The sequence below is a fragment of the Balaenoptera acutorostrata genome, chromosome 18, assembly GCF_949987535.1.
Source record: "Balaenoptera acutorostrata chromosome 18, mBalAcu1.1, whole genome shotgun sequence".
Lineage (NCBI taxonomy): Eukaryota > Metazoa > Chordata > Mammalia > Artiodactyla > Balaenopteridae > Balaenoptera > Balaenoptera acutorostrata.
Genome location: NC_080081.1, coordinates 64569003 through 64589950, shown reverse-complemented (window position 1 = coordinate 64589950; position 20948 = coordinate 64569003). Strand labels below are relative to the sequence as shown.

Here is a 20948-nt window from a genome sequence, read left to right as displayed (position 1 = left end):
CTTCCGCGGGCTGTCCCCGCCCCTTCCCGGAGCCCGCCTCCGCGTCTGCCGGCCCGCCTGCTCGCCCCTCGCGCTCGCTCTCGCGCGCACCCGACGCTCCGCCTCCGCGCGTGCTCCATAACTGTTCCCGGAGCCAGCCTCCAAGCTTCCCCCGCCCCTGAGCTGTTTGAATATGCTAATAAGAGGCCAGGGACCAGCCAATAGATTAGCGGGGCGGTGCATCACGTGGCTCGAGGACGTGTCAGGGGCGGAGCCTCTGCAGCCCCTGCCCGAGTTAAAACCGGAGTGTGCGAGAGAAAAGCGCTTCAGTAGCGAGAGGGGCTGAGAAAGTGGTGACACCGCCGGGGTGCGGAGGGAGTCCCTGAAACTTCTCCCAACAGCCCCAGGGCCAATCTCCCCTCAGCCCACTCCCCTCTTCGCCAGCTCCCAGGTCCCCACTCCCTGCACCGGGGGTGGGGTTGGGAGCCAGGCCCGTCTCCCGCTGGGACACACACAGGGGCCGGGAGCGGGGACGGGACCCCCGAGGCGGGGGGGACGGACCGACAGACAGACGGCCGGGCGCCCGCCCCAGCGGGCAGGCAGGCAGGAGGAGGCGGAGGCGGGGGTACGACTGGGAGGACTGGGTCTGGGGAGTTTCCTCTCAACTATCGGGGGAGAAACTCCCCGCAGCCGGAGGAAAGACCCAGACCGTGTTTTCCTCCCGGGGGCCGCGCTCCCCCGCCCCGCGTAGCGGCGGTCGCCGCCGCCGCCACCGGCGCCTCCACCTCTACCATCTCCTCTTTCTCCACCACCTCGGGCCCCGGTGTCCCCGGCCAGCACTATGCCCATCTTACTGTTCCTGATAGACACGTCTGCCTCTATGAACCAGCGCAGCCATCTGGGCACCACCTACCTGGACACGGCCAAAGGCGCGGTAGAGACCTTCATGAAGGTACCGACTGACCGAGCCCGGGCGGCGACCCCGGTCCGGCGGCCCGCGGGCGGCAGGGGTGGGGGGAGGGCGGCCGGGGGCGGCTAGGCGGAGGTGTCGGGGACCTGACTGCGGGAGCTGCCGGGCTCGGGGACCCCCTCCCCCACCGCGCGGGCGGGCGGGCGGGCGGGCGCTGCAAGCCGGGCTCGGCCCGGGCCGGGGCTCCGGCCCCGGGCGGTGTGCGGGGGCCGATCTGTGTGTGGGGGGCGGCTGCGGCGTGTGCGGTACTGTGGGGGGCGGCGGGGCCGCTGGGCGCCCCTTCTCCGCCTGGTAACCTCGCCTCTCTCTGCTTCCCTCTCGCCCGCCCTGTTCCTCCTCCCGTCCCCCACCCGCTCTCCCGCAGCTCCGTGCCCGGGACCCTGCCAGCAGAGGAGACAGGTATATGCTGGTCACTTTCGAAGAGCCGCCCTATGCTATCAAGGTAACAGCCCTCGCCCTCCCCCTTCCCTTCCCTTCCCTGTTCCTTCCTCTCTCACCCTCCCCGCCCCCCCATTCACCCTTCATTATGCTCCCCTCCCCCACCCGCTGTGCTCCAGGCGCTGAGGTCTTTTCCCCTGCGGGCTCCCACCCCCTCCCCCGCTACGGAGCGTCCTGGCGCGGCGCGGAGTCGCCGGGCCACCGCCGTCCCCTCCCCAGCCCGGCCCGGCGGCGGCGGCGGCGGCGGCGGCGGCGGCGGCAGCGCTGCGATCAACATGGCCGACATTTCCCCTCCGCGGCGTGAGCGGCAGCAATGAACTGTGGGGGATATTTATTCAAGTTAGCCCGAGTGACAGCCGGGCCCGGCAGCGCTGAGCCTGGGTCTGCATTAAAGGGGAACCGGCCCGAGGCCGGGGTGGGGGTGGGTGCCGCGGGGCTGGGGCTGCGGAGTCTCCCCGAGAGGGCCGCGGGCCGGTGGGACAGCGCGCTAGGTGAACTTCGCAAGTCCCGCTCACTTCTGCTTTCCACCAGTATCTCTGCATCCCCGAATTCTGGGTATGAGGCTGGGGAGTACGCTTCCCGGGGAAGTTATAAAGTACGAAGGCCGGTAGCTACCGAAAGCTGTAGAGCCAGCAGGTTTATTCTTGGCCTCCTTTGGAAGAGAGTTTCCTCAGCAGTGATGCGGTATTGACACGTTACTCAAAACCGTGCAGCAAAGTGAAGCAGCTCCTTGGTGAACGGCAGATTGTAACGGCCGTCCGTGTGCACATGGCTTTGAAAGATGAAAAAAAATTCTTACGTTTTTCTTTTCAGGCCGGATGGAAAGAAAACCATGCAACGTTTATGAATGAACTGAAAAACCTTCAGGCTGAAGGACTTACGACTCTTGGCCAATCCCTAAGGACAGCTTTTGATTTATTAAATTTAAATAGATTAGTAACTGGCATAGACAACTATGGGCAGGTAGGTTGACTATTAAGGTGGAAAAACAGATGATTTTTCTTTTTGTGGAAAAACAGTCCAGTCCCGAAACTATATAACGTGAAATACAAGTGTAAAACATTTCAGATTAAAATCCAGTATGCACATAATACAAAAGTGAAACTCTGACCACACTGTATATGGTTTTATAGCCCTCATTTTTTTTTTCTTAAAATGTATTTGTGTTCAGAATTCGAATCTGGATTCTTTGCTATGAAGTTGACATAAATTTAGTTTTAATCCCTTAAAGTTCACTCAGGAAATAAACAGGAAAACATCCTGCCTCACCACATTCAGTTTCTCTGGTAGTCTATCCACAGGCAATTGTGCAACTGTTGCAATGACTGACAGACACTAGTTGATTAGTGGTCTTAAAATGTTAGAGGAAATTATTCTATTTGTTGTATCAGGGTTTAATTTAACCATATTGTGTAGCTCTGAAAGGTAAGAAGGTTTTCATTGTAGTGCACTAACTGGCTGAGTACATTAAGGTTTCTCAGCTTTTGAGGTGTGTCCAATAAGGCACTATGCAGGAAGAATTCTGAAGCCATTCTTGAATTAAATGGCAGGTCCAGAGTTTTGTTTTTAAACTCCAAACCCTTGGAAAAGAGGCTGTTTGAAAATATGAAAGAACCCTTCCTTTCTCCCTTAACTCTCCCAGTTCCTCTATTGCACTTGCTGTTATCTCTTTGAAGATGAGACAAGACCATTAAATCACATGATGGTTCACTATGGGATAATGCAAGGTGGTCCATTATAACACTTTCTGAGGTAACTGGCCTGGGAAGTAAAAGATACTGAAGAATGTGTAATGTTACACATAACAAAGGAATATTAAATCCAAGGAGTTCAGTTCCTATGTTGTTGTGCAAAGCACTATTACCACAATGATACTTTTAGGCACACATTTTGTTCTTGTTCCCAAGTTCCATAAGCCACAGTTTTAGGAGTTTCACAAATTCCAGGGAAATTCTTCCCGCAACTACAGCTTTTGGTTTCTTTATATAGAAAGAAGCAGAATTGTTCCCTTGTTTTAGAAATGTTTATGCTTTACTTCTTAAGGGTAACTATTCAGTGCCTGAACATCTTTGGCTTTGGAAATGGCTGAATGTAGTTCTATTGCATTTAAAGTATATGTTGCAACTTGGAGTTACTTTGTTTCTATCTTTATGGAATTATGGAATTGCACTTCCTGTATTTTCTCACACATTAATCTTTTTCTGTTTCCCCTTTCATGCTGCTTTCTTTTTCAGCTTTTAGTAAGTTGGGCAGATTTGCCATGAACTTTTCAGTTTGTTTCTTTAAAATAATGGATTTATTTCCCTTTCATATTCCTTTGTTATCTGGAGCGCTGTGCAGTCTTATTGCTTAAGGTTTTGATCTAAACTTTGAGTTCAAAGACAGATATGAAACTTACCATTATTCAGTTATCCTTATTTCCTTGTCATTGGATATACTAACTGTTATTATTTGGTTGGCAGGTTGTCAGTGTATAGCAGAACTACTAATTTCCTGTTCTTCTGCATCACATTTCATAAGTGGGAAAGGCATTTAGACACGTTTACCTTCTACCTCCTATTAAAAATATTTCTTAGGTGTTTCCTTAGAAAAAACTGATTGTCGTGGAGAGGCTGAGGACATTTGTAATTTAAACCCATATTTTCCTTTTCCCAGTTGCCATCTTCCACCAGAGGATGCTTAAGTTCTTGTCTATAAAGCTCACAAAAAGTTTGAGGTTGTAGGTGGTCCTGCTGTGCTCTTACCACTTTGACCAAGAGAAGAGTCTGGAGAGAGGATGTTTTTGTATGTTAAGATTTATTAATTCAACACGGGGGAGAGATTATGCCTTTCAGTTATTTTGATGAATAAGCAAGGATGCAAGGAGTAATATCCTGAATTGCCACATGAAAATGATACTAGCATTAAAATAACTAAGGAAGCCACAATTTTCCAAATGAAAATGACAATGATTGAGTCTAATGATTATGATTCTCATGATTAATTAGAAGAAAACATCTTCCCAGAAGACATTTTTCATCATAAGATTTTTTTCTTGCTGATTTAAATATACATTTTCTATTCAAAAAAAGGATAAATTATCAAGAAGTTTGGATATCTCAAATATTTAATACTGAATATAGTTCATGTATTTTCTTCGTAAGGTTATCTGCCTATTTTTTGTGGAGTACCAGTTTTCTGTAACCTCAGTGTTTCTTGTAAATACTTCCCGTTCCATGCTCTATATTAGGATCTTTGGAGCCCACAGTACTAAATGCTTGTATATAATCTCAGTAGTTGAAGGAAATGAGAAAAGGTGAGCTAGATGAAAGGGCATATTGATTTTATAGAACATCTAAAAACCTTTAAGTTTCTGAATAATTTTTCTTAAACACTTAAATGGGGTTTATATATATATGTATCTGTATATTTATATAGATATCTCCACATGTGTTCCCACCACCCACATACATGCACATATGTGGTTTCCATAATCAATTCCAAGAGTATTTTTTTTTTTTTTTTTTTTTTTTTTGAGTATTTTTAATATCTATATCTATATTGCATAAGTTTAGTTGGCATATCTACAAATAAAACGTATTTGAGATATTAGCTAGGATACTAAGAAAACTTGCAGGGCATCAGTAAGGTTAAAGTAGCTAAGAGAAAAATGATTCTTGGTGAATGTTTTCTCAAGCACTTTGGATATCTCACTAACAAGTTCCTTGCATATAGAAGTCCTTATAAATATTTAATTTTGATAATGAGTACCATTTGCTGATACTTCTACGATCATGGAACAATGTGTAGTCAATCTTTTCTTTATAAATTATGATAACAACTTATTAAATTGCTTATCCTTGCAGCTAAATTTGATAGATTTTTTTTTTCACATGTATTCACCAGAGTTTCAAATAATGCTGATCTTTTGAGAGCCACTGAAAATTTGAACCTGCCTTAATATCTAAAGTTTGGACATGTATAAAGTTTTAGAGGTCTGATTAAAGTTTCCTATGTAGATCGGTTTATTTTTCATACTTTTCCAAATTGTTCTGTTTTCTGGCAATGTTTTCAACATTGTTTATTATTATTATTTTTCTTTACGTTAGGTTCCAGTTAGGTTTAGCTGCTAAATATTACTCTGGCCTGCAGTTCATCATTTTTGTCACTGGACTGATTCCACACTCCTACTACTCAATATACTAGTACTGATTCAGTTGTTCTAGGACTTAGAATGGTACCTGACCTACTATTGTATGCCTTTGGTGAAGACAATCCTTGAGGAATACCATAAAAGGAAGTATAATATATGTTTAATTTTTTGAGGGTTTTTTATTCCAAGTGTTTACCTCATTGAAAAATGGTGGCTTTTAGACACCATCAAATTGAATGAATCTTAGGGAGAATAATGTTAGCCGGTTTTATTCTTCAGCATAAAGAGCTATTTGTGAACTTAGCAGATAATTCAGGTAGATTTCTAATAATACTGCTTTTTTCCCTTTACCAAAGCAGTACCCATTTAGTTCTCAGGTAGTACATAATAAAGGCTTCTCTTTTAATGTTGGTAGGTGAAGTAATGAAAACTTGATTCCCATTTGGGTTTTTGGTTTCCTTTAGGCTATCAAGAAATATGTAAACAATAGTTTGGTATTTATTGACCTATAGATATCTTTTCAAAAGAAAGTAGATTATTATACTTGAACATTCTGTGCTGAATATAAACTGGAGACATTTTTTAAGTCTCTGAACTTTTTTTTCTAATTTTTAAATTGTGGTAAAAAACACATAGCATCAAATTTACCATCCTGACCATTTTTAAATGTACAGTTCAGTAGTGTTAAGTATATTCACATTATTGTGCAACCAATTTCCAGAACATTTTCATCTTTCAAAACTGAAAGTCCTTTCAAAGCAGTAACTCCTCATTTCCCCCTAACCCCAGCCCCTGGCAATCAAACAAGGGCACCATTCTACTTTCTGTTTCTATGAATTTGACTGCTCTAGAGATGCCACCTATAAATGGAATCATACAGTATTTGTCTTTTTGTGACTGGCTTATTTTACTTAACATAATGTCCTCAAGGTTCATACATGTAGCATGTGTTGGGATTTCATTTCTTTTCATGGCTAAATAATATTCCATTGTATGTGTATACCACATTTAAAAAATTTTTTTGTATATACCACATTTTGCCTACCCATTAATCTGTTGGTGGACACTTTGGTTGCTTCCACCTCTTGGCTGTTGTGAATAATGCTGCTATGAACATGGTGTAAATGTCTCTTGAGATCCTGCTTTCAGTTCTTTTGGATATATACCCTGAAGTGGAATTGCTAGATTGTATGGTAATTCTATTTAAAAAAATTTAAGGAAATGCCATATTGTTCTCCATAAAGTTTGCACTATTTTATATTCCCACCAATAATGCACAAGAATTTCAATTTCTCCACATCCTTGATAACACTATTTTCCTTTTTTCTAATATTAGCCATCCTAATGGATTTGAAGTGATAGCTCATTGGTTTATTTGCATTTACCTAGTTATTATTTATATTGTACATCTCTTCGTATGCTGGGTGGACTTTTATATACTGGCTTTGGAGAAATGTCTGTTCAAGACCTTTGCTTATTTTTTAATTGTTATTTTTTCCCGTTGTTGGTAGGAGTTCTTTAAATATTCTGGATATTAACCCCTTATCAGGTGTGCAATTTGCAGATTTTTCTCCCATTCCACGGGCTGCCTTTTCACTCTGTTGATTGTCCTTTTCACAGAAGTTTTAATTTTTGATGTATTCCAGTATATCTATTTTTTATTTTGCTGCCTTTGCTTTTAGTGTCATATCCAAGAAATTATTGCCAAATCCTATGTATTGATGCTTTCCCCCTATATTTTCTTTCAGGAGTTTTAGTTTTATGTCTTACGTTTACGTTTTTAATCCATTTTGAGTTAATTTTGGTATATGGTGTAGAATGAAGTAAGCTTCATTCTTTTGCATGTGGACATCAAGTATTTCCAACACGATTTGTTGAAGAGACTGTCCTTTTCCCTTTGAAAGGTCTTGGCGAGCGCCTGAACTTTAAGCCTCTTGAAATTATTTTCAGTAATTATTGATGGATAGGGGACTCTATAGTCAAACTTGCTTAAATGTTTTTTCTCCATCTTTAATTGTGTAAAAGAAGAGCAATGGCTAGGAATGTGAAAATTGGATTCCAATTCTGACCTTGACATTGAACTACTATGACACATTGGGCAGTCACTTTACTGCCCTGTGCCTCTGCTTCTTCGTTCCCCAAATTGCCAGTAATGAAGCCACTTATACCCTTATAGAATCGATGAGAGTCTGAAATGGGATGGTATATTAAAATGTAATTTAAAAATTATGAAGTGCTCAGTAGACACAGAGCATACTTTTTCTCCCCTCCATAGATTCACCTCTGGTTTTCTGTTATTTTTCACCTTTGAATTTGAAATTAGTTATAAAAATCTAGTGATATTTAAAGCTGATTTTTATTACATGCTTTGAAATCTGTTAGTAGCATATTAAGTATATGTATATTTTTCGCAGGGGGGGCTTTATATTGCTTCCTGGGGAAGCAGTGTGAAAGGTAAACATAACTTGATCAAGGTTGTCTTAATGGCAGTTGATAAGCATGGGATAAAGTACAAGGATGGTATTTTAAAAAAAAAAATGTTAAATGAAAACTGGATGAATATCAATTAGCAGATAAGTCAGAAAGTCATTCTTTCATAGGAATACAAGTTAGAAAAGGAACCCTTAGAAGACAAAAGCACATGTTTTAGGATTCTTTCAAATAGGGAGCTCCCCCTAGTGCGTTTAAGATGAGATTTACACAAGTTTGATATGCAAGGAACTTTTGAGGAGCACATCTATTAGGTAGATCAAGGGATGTTTTAAAAAGAAGGTTTGACTGAGCTCAAAGTAGTATAACATGGCTATGATTTATTTCCTATTGAGCATTAATTTAATTTATTATTTATTTATTTATTTATTTTTACATCTTTATTGGAGTATAATTGCTTTACAATGGTGTGTTAGTTTCTGCTTTATAACAAAGTGAATCAGCTATACGTATACATATATCCCCATATCTCCTCCCTCCTGTGTCTCCCTCCCACCCTCCCTATCCCACCCCTCTAGGTGATCACATAGTGCTGAGCTCATCTCCCTGTGCTATGCGGCTGCTTCCCACTAGCTATCTATTTTACATTTGGTAGGGTATATATGTCCATGCCACTCTCTCACTTTTTCCCAGCTTGCCCTTCCCCCTCCCCGTGTCCTCAAGTCCATTCTCTTACGTCTGTGTCTTTATTATTCATGTCCTGCCCCTAGGTTCTTCAGAAGCTTTTTTTTTTTTGGATTCCATATATATGTTACCATATGGTGTTTATTTTTCTCTTTCTGACTCACTTCACTCTGTATGACAGACTCTAGGTCCATCCACCTCACTACAGATAACTCAGTTTCATTTCTTTTTATGGCTGAGTAATATTCCATTGTATATATGTGCCACATCTTCTTTATCCATTCATCTATTGATGGACACTTAGGTTGCTTCCATGTCCTGGCTATTGTAAATAGAACTGCAGTGAACATTGTGGTACATGACTCTTTTTGAATTATGGTTTTCTCAGGGTATATGCCAGTAGTGGGATTGCTGGGTTGTATGGTAGTTCTACTTTTAGTTTTTTAAGGAACCTTCCACACTGTTCTCCATAGTGGCTGTATCAATTTATGTTCCCACCAACAGTGCAAGGGGGTTCCCTTTTCTTCACACCCTCTCCAGCATTTATTGTTTCTAGATTTTTTGATGATGGCCATTCTGACTGGTGTGAGGTGATACCTTATAGTAGTTTTGATTTGCATTTCTCTAATGATTAGTGATGTTGAGCATTCTTTCCTGTGTTAGTTGACAATCTGTATATCTTCTTTGGAGAAATGTCTATTTAGGTCTTCTGCCTGTTTTTGTATTGGGTTTGTTTCTTTTGATATTGAGCTGCATGAGCTGCTTGTAAATTTTGGAGATTAATCCTTTGTCAGTTGCTTCATCTGCAAATATTTTCTCACATTCTGAGGGTTGTCTTTTCGTCTTGTTTATGTTTTCCTTTGCTGTGCAAAAGCTTTTAAGTTTCACTAGGTCCCATTTGTTTATTTTTGTTTTTATTTCCCTTTCTCTAGGAGGTGGGTCAAAAAGGATCTTGCTGTGATTTGTGTCATAGAGTGTTCTGCCTATGTTTTCCTCTAAGAGTTTTATAGTGTCCGGCCTTATATTTAGGTCTTTAATCCATTTTGAGTTTATTTTTGTGTATGGTGTTAGGGAGTGTTCTAACTTCATTCTTTTACATGTAGCTGTCCAGTTTTCCCAGCACCACTTTGAAGAGGCTGTCTTTTCTCCATTGTATTATTCTTGCCTCCTTTATCAAAAATAAGGTGATCATATGTGCGTGGATTTATCTCTGGGCTTTCTATCCTGTTCCATTGGTCTATATTTCTGTTTTTGTGCCAGTACTATACTGTCTTGATTACTGTAGCCCAGTAGTATAGTCTGAAGTCAGGGAGTCTGATTCCTCCAGCTCCATTTTTCTTTCTCAAGATTGCTTTGGCTATTCGGGGTCTTTTGTGTTTCCATACACATTGTACAATTTTTTGTTCTAGTTCTGTGAAAAATGCCATTGGTAGTTGATAGGGATTGCATTGAATCTGTAGATTGCTTTGGGTAGTATAGTCATTTTCGCAGTGTTGATTCTTCCAATCCAGTAACATGGTATATCTCTCCATCTGTTTGTATCATCTTTAATTTCTTTCATCAGTGTCTTATAGTTTTCTGCGTAGAGGTCTTTTGTCTCCTTAGGTAGGTTTATTCCTAGGTATTTTATTGTTTTTGTTGCAGTGGTAAATGGGAGTGTTTCCTTAATTTGTCTTTCAAATTTTTCATCATTAGTGTATAGGAATGCAGGAGATTTCTGTGCATTAATTTTGTATCCTGCTACTCTACCAAATTCATTGATTAGCTCTAGTAGTTTTCTGGTAGCATCTTTAGGATTCTCTATGTATAGTATCGTGTCATCTGTGAACATTAGTTTTAAAGATGGTAATTTAAATGACAAATTTCAAGACCCAGGTTTTATTTTCTTTGAAAATACTTGCTATAATTTATCTTCATAATTTTATACTCTAAATCTGTTTTCTAAAGGATCAAAAAACCACCCTGGTGTGTTTTTTCTAAAAGAGAATGAAAAAGAATATCCTAAAGACATCAATTGCATTCTTGATTAGAAATTATTGAAAATAAATCAGAAGTACAAAAGGTAAATAATATGTTCCATTTCTTCAAAGAAATTTTTATTTTCCCTTTATGCAGAAGAATGTCAATAATTATGTATTAAACTGTACAGCTGAAAATTAAAAAGCCAGGAACAAATATTTGAATGAAAGAATTTCACTTATTCAGTTATTTTCAATTGATTTAAGGTCATTTATGGTCAGAATTAGCTAAAAGTATTGTTTAGCCATGTTTGTGTTACGGGTTTCTCCAAGGAGATCATATAATATTTTATAACTTGAAATCTTCCTAAATATTTAAAGTTATTTTTAGTCATCATAATCCTTCACTCAAATTTATACTCTTATAAGTAAAATCATCTTGGTGGGTTTCTTTTCTTTGGTTGGTCAATGCTCACGTATACCAGCCCTGTTTTCTTTCATTTAATTTTTTTTTTTTTTTTAATTCTTATTTTGTTTTTGTTTTTTTGACCGGGGCACTCGGCTTGCGGGATCTTAGTTCCCCGACCAGATATTGAACCCAGGTCCTTGGCAGTGAAAGCGCAGAGTCCTAACCACTGAACTGCCAGGGAATTCCCTGTTTTCTTTCATTTTAAATAAGTAATTTCTTTATACAAACTTAATTTTCATTTAGCCCTATTATTAATCTGTTTAATTTAAGCATGGTCCCAAACCATAAAGTACTGAGTCTTTTGGGTTTTGTTTTTGTTTGTCTTTATTCCCTGATCCCTCTTCTTTCCCCCCAACCTTTTCTGTTGAGATATACCTTAAATACACATATTCTAATTATGAAACTTAGTGAATTTTTAAATAGACTCTTGGAAAAAAAAATTGAACTTTTTGCATCTACTGACAGAACTTTTCAGTAGACTTTCTGTAAATATTATTATGGTTATTGTTTCCCAGGGCTTTATAATTGAAAGTGATGTTAGACTCCATCTTCCTCTTTGTATAAATGTAGAAAGGTAAGGCCTAGAAAAGTTAAAATGCTGAATTTCCTCACATTATGAAATATTTCAAAAGAGAGCAATTGGTTATGAAACAGTCATGCAGATTTTATTAGTAATTTGTATTTTATTTAAGAGCAAATTTTATTGGAAGGTATAGCCAGTAGGTCTGAGTCCCTCTGGGTGGGGGTGTATCAGTAGCTGTCCATGAAATGTGCCTCCTTTCAGTTCCTCTGTGAAAAGCAGTCCTTTCATTTTGTCGTTTTGTTACACTTAGCTTTTCTTGTAACACCTGTTAACATACTGTTTATTACATTCAGTTGGATTTTCTTCCCACTCCCTCCTCCCTCCCAACTCCTTGAAAAAAAAAAAAAAAGAATGTGAACGTGGGGGATAGTTGCCAGGATTTTATACCGTTCTTAATTTAAGGCCTGGATGCTAATATGTGTATATATATGTATATATATATATATATATATATATATATATATATATATATATATATATATATATATATATATATATACTGTTTGATTTCGTATTCATAGTTTATTTAAAGTTTCTGATGTAGTTAATACAGGATTATTAACCTAGTCAGTTAATTAGTTGACTTTTCCCATGTAGTGTGCCAGTATTACTGCTGTAATTATAAGTTTTTACCTGGACATCTTTGTAATTAGTTAACTATCAATTAGTTTCCTTTGACGTAAGATACTTTTGAAAATCTCTAAGCATTGTTGCTAAGATTCAGAAAAATCTGTTTGGCTCTGTGAATTCCTAGTCCACCCATGGGTTCCTGGCAAGTCATGTACTCTCTCAGCCTCAGTTTCCCCATTAGGAAAAAATAGAATGAAATAATCTATCTTGCAGGATTGTGGTAAAGATTGAGTGATATATGATATAATTTGTTATTGTAATACACGTATTACCATTTTTGTGAATTTCCTTTTATTTGAATTTTAAAAATGGGAATTGTGGGTAGAGTATTTTATCCAGCTTTTTAAAGAACAAGAATTGTGGTGATAGGGAAAGAACTGCTTCATTAGAACGGACTGTACCTGGCTCTGGGGCTACTAGCTTATGTTGTATTGACTGACAAGTCCCTTAACCTCACTGAGCCTCAAATTTCTCATCCACAAAATGGTGGTAATACCAATCTTGAAAAAGTTTATAAGGATTGAAAATAATATTTTTTAATCATCTAGCTAAGTGCCTGCTTGGAAAAGGTTTATAATCTGAAACCTTTGAGAAAAAACAACAAAAGTTTTTTCATAACCCAACATGTATACATCACAAGAAGCTAGAATTAGCTGTCCAGCAGTTTCAGCTAAAGTAAAATTTCTTGCCTTAGGGAGCATAATGGTTTTTGGCTTTGAATTGAAGCTTTGTAGATTACTCCAAAAATACTCTCCCCTTGGAGTTACAGAAGTCTTTTCCCCCACATCTCTAATTCTTATTCAGAAATGGTTTGATAACAGTGAGTACTTCAAGCAAACAAACAAACATGTTTTGGATTTTCAAAGCAAGAAAGGTTTTAAGCTTCTTTGAGGAAATTTAGATCTCAGCGCATTTTTAGGGCTTTATAACAGTATATTTTAGAGTTCAGGTTGGTGATGATTAGGATGGGGTGGAGGATGTCATTGTGCAGAAGAAAGGTCAAATGTAAAAGGTATGATCCATTTTATTATTTGTAATGTAGATTTATGTGGGAAAAGAACATAATAGGATGACCCTAGGAAGGATTATTTTATGTGATGATATTTCTCTTTTAGGGCCTATGTGATCTGAAATTTGATTATTGGTATATTGAGAGATAGTTGTACCTCAAAAGCATTTTAACTTAAAAATCTTATAATTAAGAGGATTAGTTGTAATCAGAGGACCAATTTATCAGCCTAGTGATGACTTATCAAAACTTATTCTAGGTCCTACATACTCTTGCCTTTTTTATCTTTGCCTTAAAAGGAAATGACGTTTTAACATTTTCCATCTATTAGTTTTGTTTTGTTTTTTTAAATGGAATGCTGTGTTGTTTTGTTTTGTTACTTTTATTTATTTATTTATTTATGGCTGTGTTGGGTCTTCGTTTCTGTGCGAGGGCTTTCTCTAGTTGTGGCAAGCGGGGGCCTCTCGTCGCGGAGCACAGGCTCCAGATGCGCAGGCTCAGTAATTGTGGCTCACGGGCCCAGTTGCTCCGCGGCATGTGGGATCCTCCCAGACCAGGGCTCGAACCCGTGTCCCCTGCATTGGCAGGCAGACTCTCAACCACTGCGCCACCAGGGAAGCCCCCATCTATTAGTTTTGTTCAGAGAAGCTGGGGAACATGTGAAGGTCCTTGGGAGGATTATATCATCTAAAAAACTTTATTATAGAAAGGAAAACAGTTCTGAGTATGTGAGAAAAAGTAATTGTAGCATTAGCTATTAGGTAATGTAATTTGTAACTAGTCATTGACAGGATAGATGCTGGCATGTTAAAGGAAAACTCTCACTTTGTCTTAAAGCTGGTGAACCTAGTTAGATATTAGGAAACATCAACAAATTCTGCTTATTCTGGAGTTTAGACACTGGAAGCATCCAAACAACTATTCTGAAAGGATTAAAAGCAATTGATTATTTTTAATCACAGAAATTGAAGATGATTGAGTATGCAGTGCTCTGTGAAAGGTTAGACTGCAAACCACAGTGGATGATGTTACAAAGCCTGGTGGGTCCCTAAGATAATGACAGATAATAGCACTTTGGATTATTAGGAATAAGCAAAGTAATGTTTTTGTGGCCTCTGATGTAATGCTTGAGTTGTGACGGTTCCTGATCATTTATGTACTTTGGAAGGTAATAACTAATGTAGAATTTTGAATTTTTGTTGTACATTTTAAATTGTCAACCCCATTTCTCAAACCAGTAAGTTAGAAGGAATACCCAAGTAATTGCATCCAGAACATTGGGCCTAAATCAAGTAGTAGAAAGAGTAAGAGATCTTTACATCTAAATTTTATTGTTAATCAAGAAGGGATAATGTCTAATCCCAAACAAGATTATATTGAATGTAAATCCTAATGTAAAAAAGAGGTATCTTGTCATGTTCTTAGAGCCTCCATTTCAGTGAGCTATAGTATCAATCAAAAACATGTAGCAATCTGTGCAGGCGCCCACCCATCCACATGTGACATCTGCTTTTTCATGAGGTTCATTTCTAACTTAAAACCTTGGTGGATTTGTATGTATAGATAGGAAGGCTTGTAAAAATTTGTTTTTAACAGTAGAACCCAAATATTATGTGGTTAGTTTTTTGTTTCCCAAATGTGTCATCTATTTTGAAAAATTTATATCTATAAACACTTGGGAAGGTGCTTAGCATGAGCATCAGTAAATGTTTGAATCAGAATTTAGCAAGAATGAATTTCTAGAAACTAGTCAAGTACATATACCTGTATAATGGGTTTGGAGAAATTTAAATATTTCCTCCTAAAATAACTTACTGAAATTGGGTTGCCACAAATTCTTTCCTAGAAAACGAAAATTCCATATATTATATATATATTTTTACAAAGCAGGGCCCCTTAAAACTAAATCTCGCATTTTGATTTATCCAATTAAATTATTTTGAGGTTGACCTTAAGCTGTAGCATATGGGAAATAATAGACTATTAGTTTCCCCAAGTGCTTATCATGAATTATTTTCCTTTATTAAGTTTAATACTTTATCGCTAACTTTACTGATATGCAGTATTTATTAGGCAGTTCTTCATTTTCACTTGTAGTCTTAAAGATACTTAGGTAGAATGCTGTGGTTGAATTCCATCTTTTTTGTAGGATAGCTGTGGTATGTGTGAATGATTCTTTTGAGAGCATATTCATAGTATGGATGTTTAGAAGGAAGTAATGATAATGGTTAAAGATGTGATTTAATCAGACTTTTGCAAAAGTAATATCTGTAGGTTTGGTGTAGTCAACACCCAAGGAGATGATTATTTTTGATAGAATAGGCAGATCTATATGATTTTTTTTTGAGGTTAAATTAATTTTCAGCATTATTGCTGTATCACTTTGCCTATCTTTGAAAATGTGTTTTCATCTTGGCTTTTATTTTTTTACTTTTTCTGTTATGTTTCTAACATGTTTTTTTTTCTTTTTTAAATTATTTTATTTTTTTGGCTGTGTCGCGCAGCTTGTGGGATCTTAGTTGCCTGACCAAGGATCAAACCTGGGCCCTCGGCAGTGAGAGCGCAGAGCCCTAACCACTGGACTGCCGGGGAATTCCCTAACATGTTTATTATTATATGCTTTGCTGGAATTAAATTAACACCACGCAATCCATTTAGTATAATGGATGTATTAGGTTCTTTATCCAGAATGTTAGTATTTCTTAAGTAAAATTATATTTCTGATACCCTCATTACTCTTTTTATGCCAGTATAAACACTGTTTGCCTGCTACTATTTATTAAATAATATCAAAACCAATTATTTATTTGTTAGAGTAATCTTATCCAAACTTTAGACTCCAGTTCAGATGTAAAACTCAAAATTCTGTGAAATTATTTAAATATTTAATATTTAAATACATTTAATTTATATTACTGTCCTTTGATGCACTCATTGTTAGTCTTATCAGTCATTGAGTTTAACATTCATCTTTTTCACAAAGTCAGGCTAGTAATTCTTCAGTTCTTATAGTGAATACTTTTTACATTACTTCTACAGCTGACCCTTGAATGACACTTACATGTGGAATTTTTTCTTGCATACTACAGTACTACACAGTCTGGGGTTGGTTGAATCTGAGGTTGCGGAATCACAGATACGAAGGTCCGACTATTAAGTTATATGTGTATTTTTGACTGTGCAGGGGTCAGCGCCCCTCAACCCCTTGCGTTCAAGGATCAGCTGTATTTAGTTTATTATTTAAATCAAATCCTAGGATATTGCTCCTTACTCATTATGTTAAAATAAATACATGAGATTCCCTCCTACTTTTGCTCAAGTCTTATTATTCCATCTGTTTCTAATGCTGTTTTTTTAAAAATAAGGAATTAAATAGATAAAGGAACTGTACTGGTACACAATTGTATAATGGCATTACTTGAAACTAAAAATATATTTCTTTTAATGGGGAATTTTAACATGTTTTTCTTTAGTTTATACTTTAATGTATTCTAAGTACTAGGTTTCTATACACCAGGAGATTTTTTTTTAAAGTTTTATTTTTGGATACTAAGCACATTTTAATTTTGAAGAGTACTTGTTTTGAATATGTTATAAATGCACATGGTTAAAAAGTTCAAGCATTAGAGAAAGTTATACAGTTGCTCACTTCAGTTCTTCAGAGGCAACCATGATTAATCAGTTTATAGTGTGTATCCTTCAGAAATCTTTTGTATGTAGTCGAAGGTATTATTTTAAAAGCACTGATTTCTTTTTTTTTTTTTTGCTTTTTCAGCAAAAACTTTTTCTTTTTTTTGAATTTTATTTTATTTATTTTTTTATACAGCAGGTTCTTATTAGTTATCCATTTTATACATATTAGTGTATATATGTCAATCCCAATCTCCCAGTTCATGACACCACCACCCAAAGCACTAATTTCTTAAGATGAATATCTGCGTTTTTACATCAAAAGACTTATTTATGCCACACTACTTGGGGTCTTGACTCTAAAAGTAATCTTGCTGAATTTGAAAACAAACATAAAACTTGTAATTCTGGCCTTGGAATATTGATCTTAATGTAAGCCTGTTGGGCCTTTACTGACTTAAATAATGATTATATTTTGTTTGGAACGTGTAATTAACCAGTTGTGTATTCATCCCTGTAATATAATGAACCCCCCCACCCTTTAAAAAAAAAAAGCTAAACAATATTAATGACAGTGAGTTATTGAATAGAATGATTTCATAGGTCTTATTGCTAGAGTTTGAGGCTAAAATAAAAAAAAGGAACTGATTTAAAGAAAAATATTGAGTATATAAATATTAGTGCAGGTAATAAGTAGATATTGAAAAAATTCTGGTTGTGGTATTCAAATGTCTGAAGTTTGAGTAATATTAAACTAAAGAATGTTATTTATTCTGGTTGACTTGTGTTGCAAAGTATGTATTAAAAGCCTCTTTTCTCAATTCTGTATAGTTGTAGAAGTGTTTATTAGTATTATGACTAATAAGGCTTTGGATGTGAATTGCAATCTAATACTTTTAGAAATAAGCTTAAAGTAGAAAAATACGTTTAATATTAATGTTTCTGTATTTTATATTTTTTATAGAATCTGATTTTTGACAAATTATAAAGGGAAGTGTCAGAAAAAGTTTCTAAATGAATATGAGGTGGTTTATCATATTTTAGAAGAACATATATTGTTACCTCTTTATTATCTATGGTAATAGAGAAAAATAAGGTAGATAATGCAGGACTCTTTTCATATTTTCAGTATTTATATAGATTCTACAGTGATGTAAATAAAGGGAACCTAAAGCTCTAGTCTTGAACTTAACTTACAAAATTTTTAGCAGCAATCCTGCTAGGTACTTGTCCAGTATATGCATGAGAACCTTGAGTGATGTAGTACTTATTTCTCAGGGCTGCCCTTTCCATTTCCTTACATTTTTGCTTGTTGTCACTGTAATTTACTTGAAAAGGAAGTTTTAGATTGAAAAAAAGCACGGGCTATTTCTGGAACTTTTTGATTTTCTGCTAGGTAATATACTTTTAGCCTAGACGTATAATGTTATACACCTTAACATCTTTTTGGGTGATTTCTGTTGGCCATAGCTTTCCTGGCACATAGTAAAATAGCTAGCCAGTAATAGATGTGGGTTAGCCGAAGTTGCTGTCACAGGAGAGAGCCAGAGAGTGGATCTTTGGTGTACATTTTCCCTGCCCTGGGAAAAGTGTAGCATAGACAGGCACTTGGCTGTCTTTCTGGGATTTGTTTAAAGCAATGATAATCATGGTGGAGCATGGTGGCACGGAAAGAAGACTCGAGGCCTTTGGTCCTGCAGCAGAGGTAGCCACTAAAAGGTCTGCTGAATGCTCAGGGCTGCCTTCCTTTCGCTTCAGAAGATAATAAAGACTTGTTTAAGGGTACAGTAAAATTCCTGTGCCTCTTCACCCTATGTTTTAAATTTCTTGGGTAAAACTAAAAATGCTGATTCTGAGAACCAGGTTAGTTTATATTTGAAGGTAAATTAGCCTTGATTTTACGTTTTCAAAACTATTTTTGCTAAATAACTTGTTTTAACATTTTCAAAAGCATTTTCTTTGCAAAAATGAAATAGGTTTTAGTGGATAAGACCTACTTACTTTAATTATATTCTTTAAATTTTCTTATGGAGATTTTATGCCTTAATTCGTTTAACATCAGAATACTGTTAAATTATTGAGAGACCTTACGTGAAGTAAAAGTTTTTGTATTTGTCTTTAACAAAACTCTTTTACCTGAGACTTTTGACCAATATTAAAACCAAATTTTCTAAATGACAAGATTTCCATTAGTAAATATCTCTAGAGGTAGAGTATTATACTTTGCACTGTATTTTTTGTTACATGTCTAGATTTCTTTATGCCAAAAACCAGTGAGAGTAAAACATCTGAGTTTAGTTTTGCCAATGGCAAAAGTAAACTTTTAGTCCCTCTACTGGCTGCCTTTGTTGTAGCAGAGCTTAAATTTTTTTTTTTTTTTTTCTTTTCAACTCAACTAAGCTAAAGTCTAGCTTTATGACCAAGGTGAATTTTGAGGCAAATTCTAATATGAACTGTCCCCAAATTGAGTGACTTCATAAACATACTTATTAAGAATAAAAATGGAAAGTAGTGACTTTTAAATATAAAGATTTGAGAATTATTAAACTGCAGAGGCTTGGCCCTGAATAGCTAAAAACATTATATTACACTGATTAAATCATAACTTTAGACTTTTGAAATGTTTATTTTTTGTAAAACATGAAAAAAAATAATCTTGTGATACTAGCAGACAACCAAAAACGTGTTTTAGTTTGCTGGATAAAAGAGAATGTCAGAGAAAGATGCCAGTTACTTACGCGCTTCTACCAAGAGTAAGTGTACTACCAAAGGCGGAGGAGGAGCAGCCTAAAACTATGCCTAAGAAGCTTCATGGCGCAATATGGTCTGCTCATTTGCTGCAGGTGATTTAGAAATTTACGCTTAGATAAATGTTAAGACAATCAGTTTTATATAGAGGTTGGGATAACTTTTCCCTGAAGGAAAAAAACCCTCCTTTTGTGTATAAATTACGTTCATTAAATCATTATTCTAATTAAAAAAAAAATTTGTTTAGTTTTGGCTGCGTCGGGTCTTAGTTGCAGCACATGGGATCTTCGATGAGGCACCTGGGATCTTTCCTTGCAGCACGCAGACTCTTCGTTGCGGTGCGCAGACTTCTCTCTACTTGTGGTGTGCGGGTTTTCTCTTCTCTAGTTGTGGCGTGTAGGCTACAGGGTGCATGGGCTCTATTGTTGTGGCGCACAGGTTCCAGAGCGCGTGGGCTCTGTAGTTTTGCAGGACGCGGGCTTTCTAGTTGAGGCGCACGAGCTCAGTAGTTGTGGTATGCAGGCTTAGTTGCCCCGTGGCATGTGGGATCTTAGTTCCCCGACCAGGGATCGAACCCGAGTTCCCTGCATTGTAAGGAGGATTCTTTACCACTGGACCACCAGGGAAGTCCCTCATTATTCTAATTTTTATCATAACTAACACTATTGCTTTTCTTATTGTGATTCTTGACTAAACTCTTTCACCTTAGAAAGGAAGGGCTCTTAGGCACAGTAGGGTTAAGTGAGTAGATAGGTGAAATGAGGATAGCCATATTTTTCTTTACTTTTCTCTGCCTTTGATCTTTACCTGTATTTTCCAAAATTTAAAGTCATTAAAAACTTAATATTTATTTTTTTGTTTGTATGTAAAGTGAAAGTTGATTGAAGTTATATAGTTTTCAAAAGTAAGTGATATCTATCTATCTATATAGCATTTTGTTTTACTGTGTTTTTGCTGGGAGGTGGTATATTGATTTATATATAGAAAAATTGGTAGGTAAGACATCACAGAGCAACAGGAAACCAAGTAATGGAATAGTCTTACTGTACGTAGTTAATTTTACTGCAGATAGAATATAGTAAACCAAACTAATTGTAATAACATTCACTGTTGTGTGACTGTGGCACAACCCAGGTTGGTATAGAATTGTATTCAAGAGAATTTAGCTGCTACCAGTAGGACCTTCAGATGCTGTAGAAAGACCATGCGATTTAGAGTTGGAATCATGTTCTGGCATTGCCAGTTACAATTGTGTGACTTAGGGTTATATTGTTTAATCTCCCTAAAC

The 20948-nt window shown here is 37.4% G+C and overlaps 1 protein-coding gene across 3 annotated transcripts in view; it reads left to right on the top strand.

The window, feature by feature from the left end:
* The first annotated feature begins 294 nt into the window (after positions 1-294).
* Positions 295-20948, top strand: part of INTS6 (integrator complex subunit 6) — a 107184-nt gene continuing 86530 nt past the window's right edge. For all 3 annotated transcript variants that reach the window (XR_009005867.1, XM_057532621.1, XM_057532620.1), the window contains exons 1-3: positions 295-931; positions 1314-1391; positions 2201-2350. Coding sequence is in view for 2 of the 3 variants with exons in the window: in XM_057532621.1 (XP_057388604.1) it covers positions 821-931; positions 1314-1391; positions 2201-2350 (339 nt within the window). In the remaining variant the exon portion in view is untranslated. The remainder of the gene's footprint in view (positions 932-1313; positions 1392-2200; positions 2351-20948) is intronic.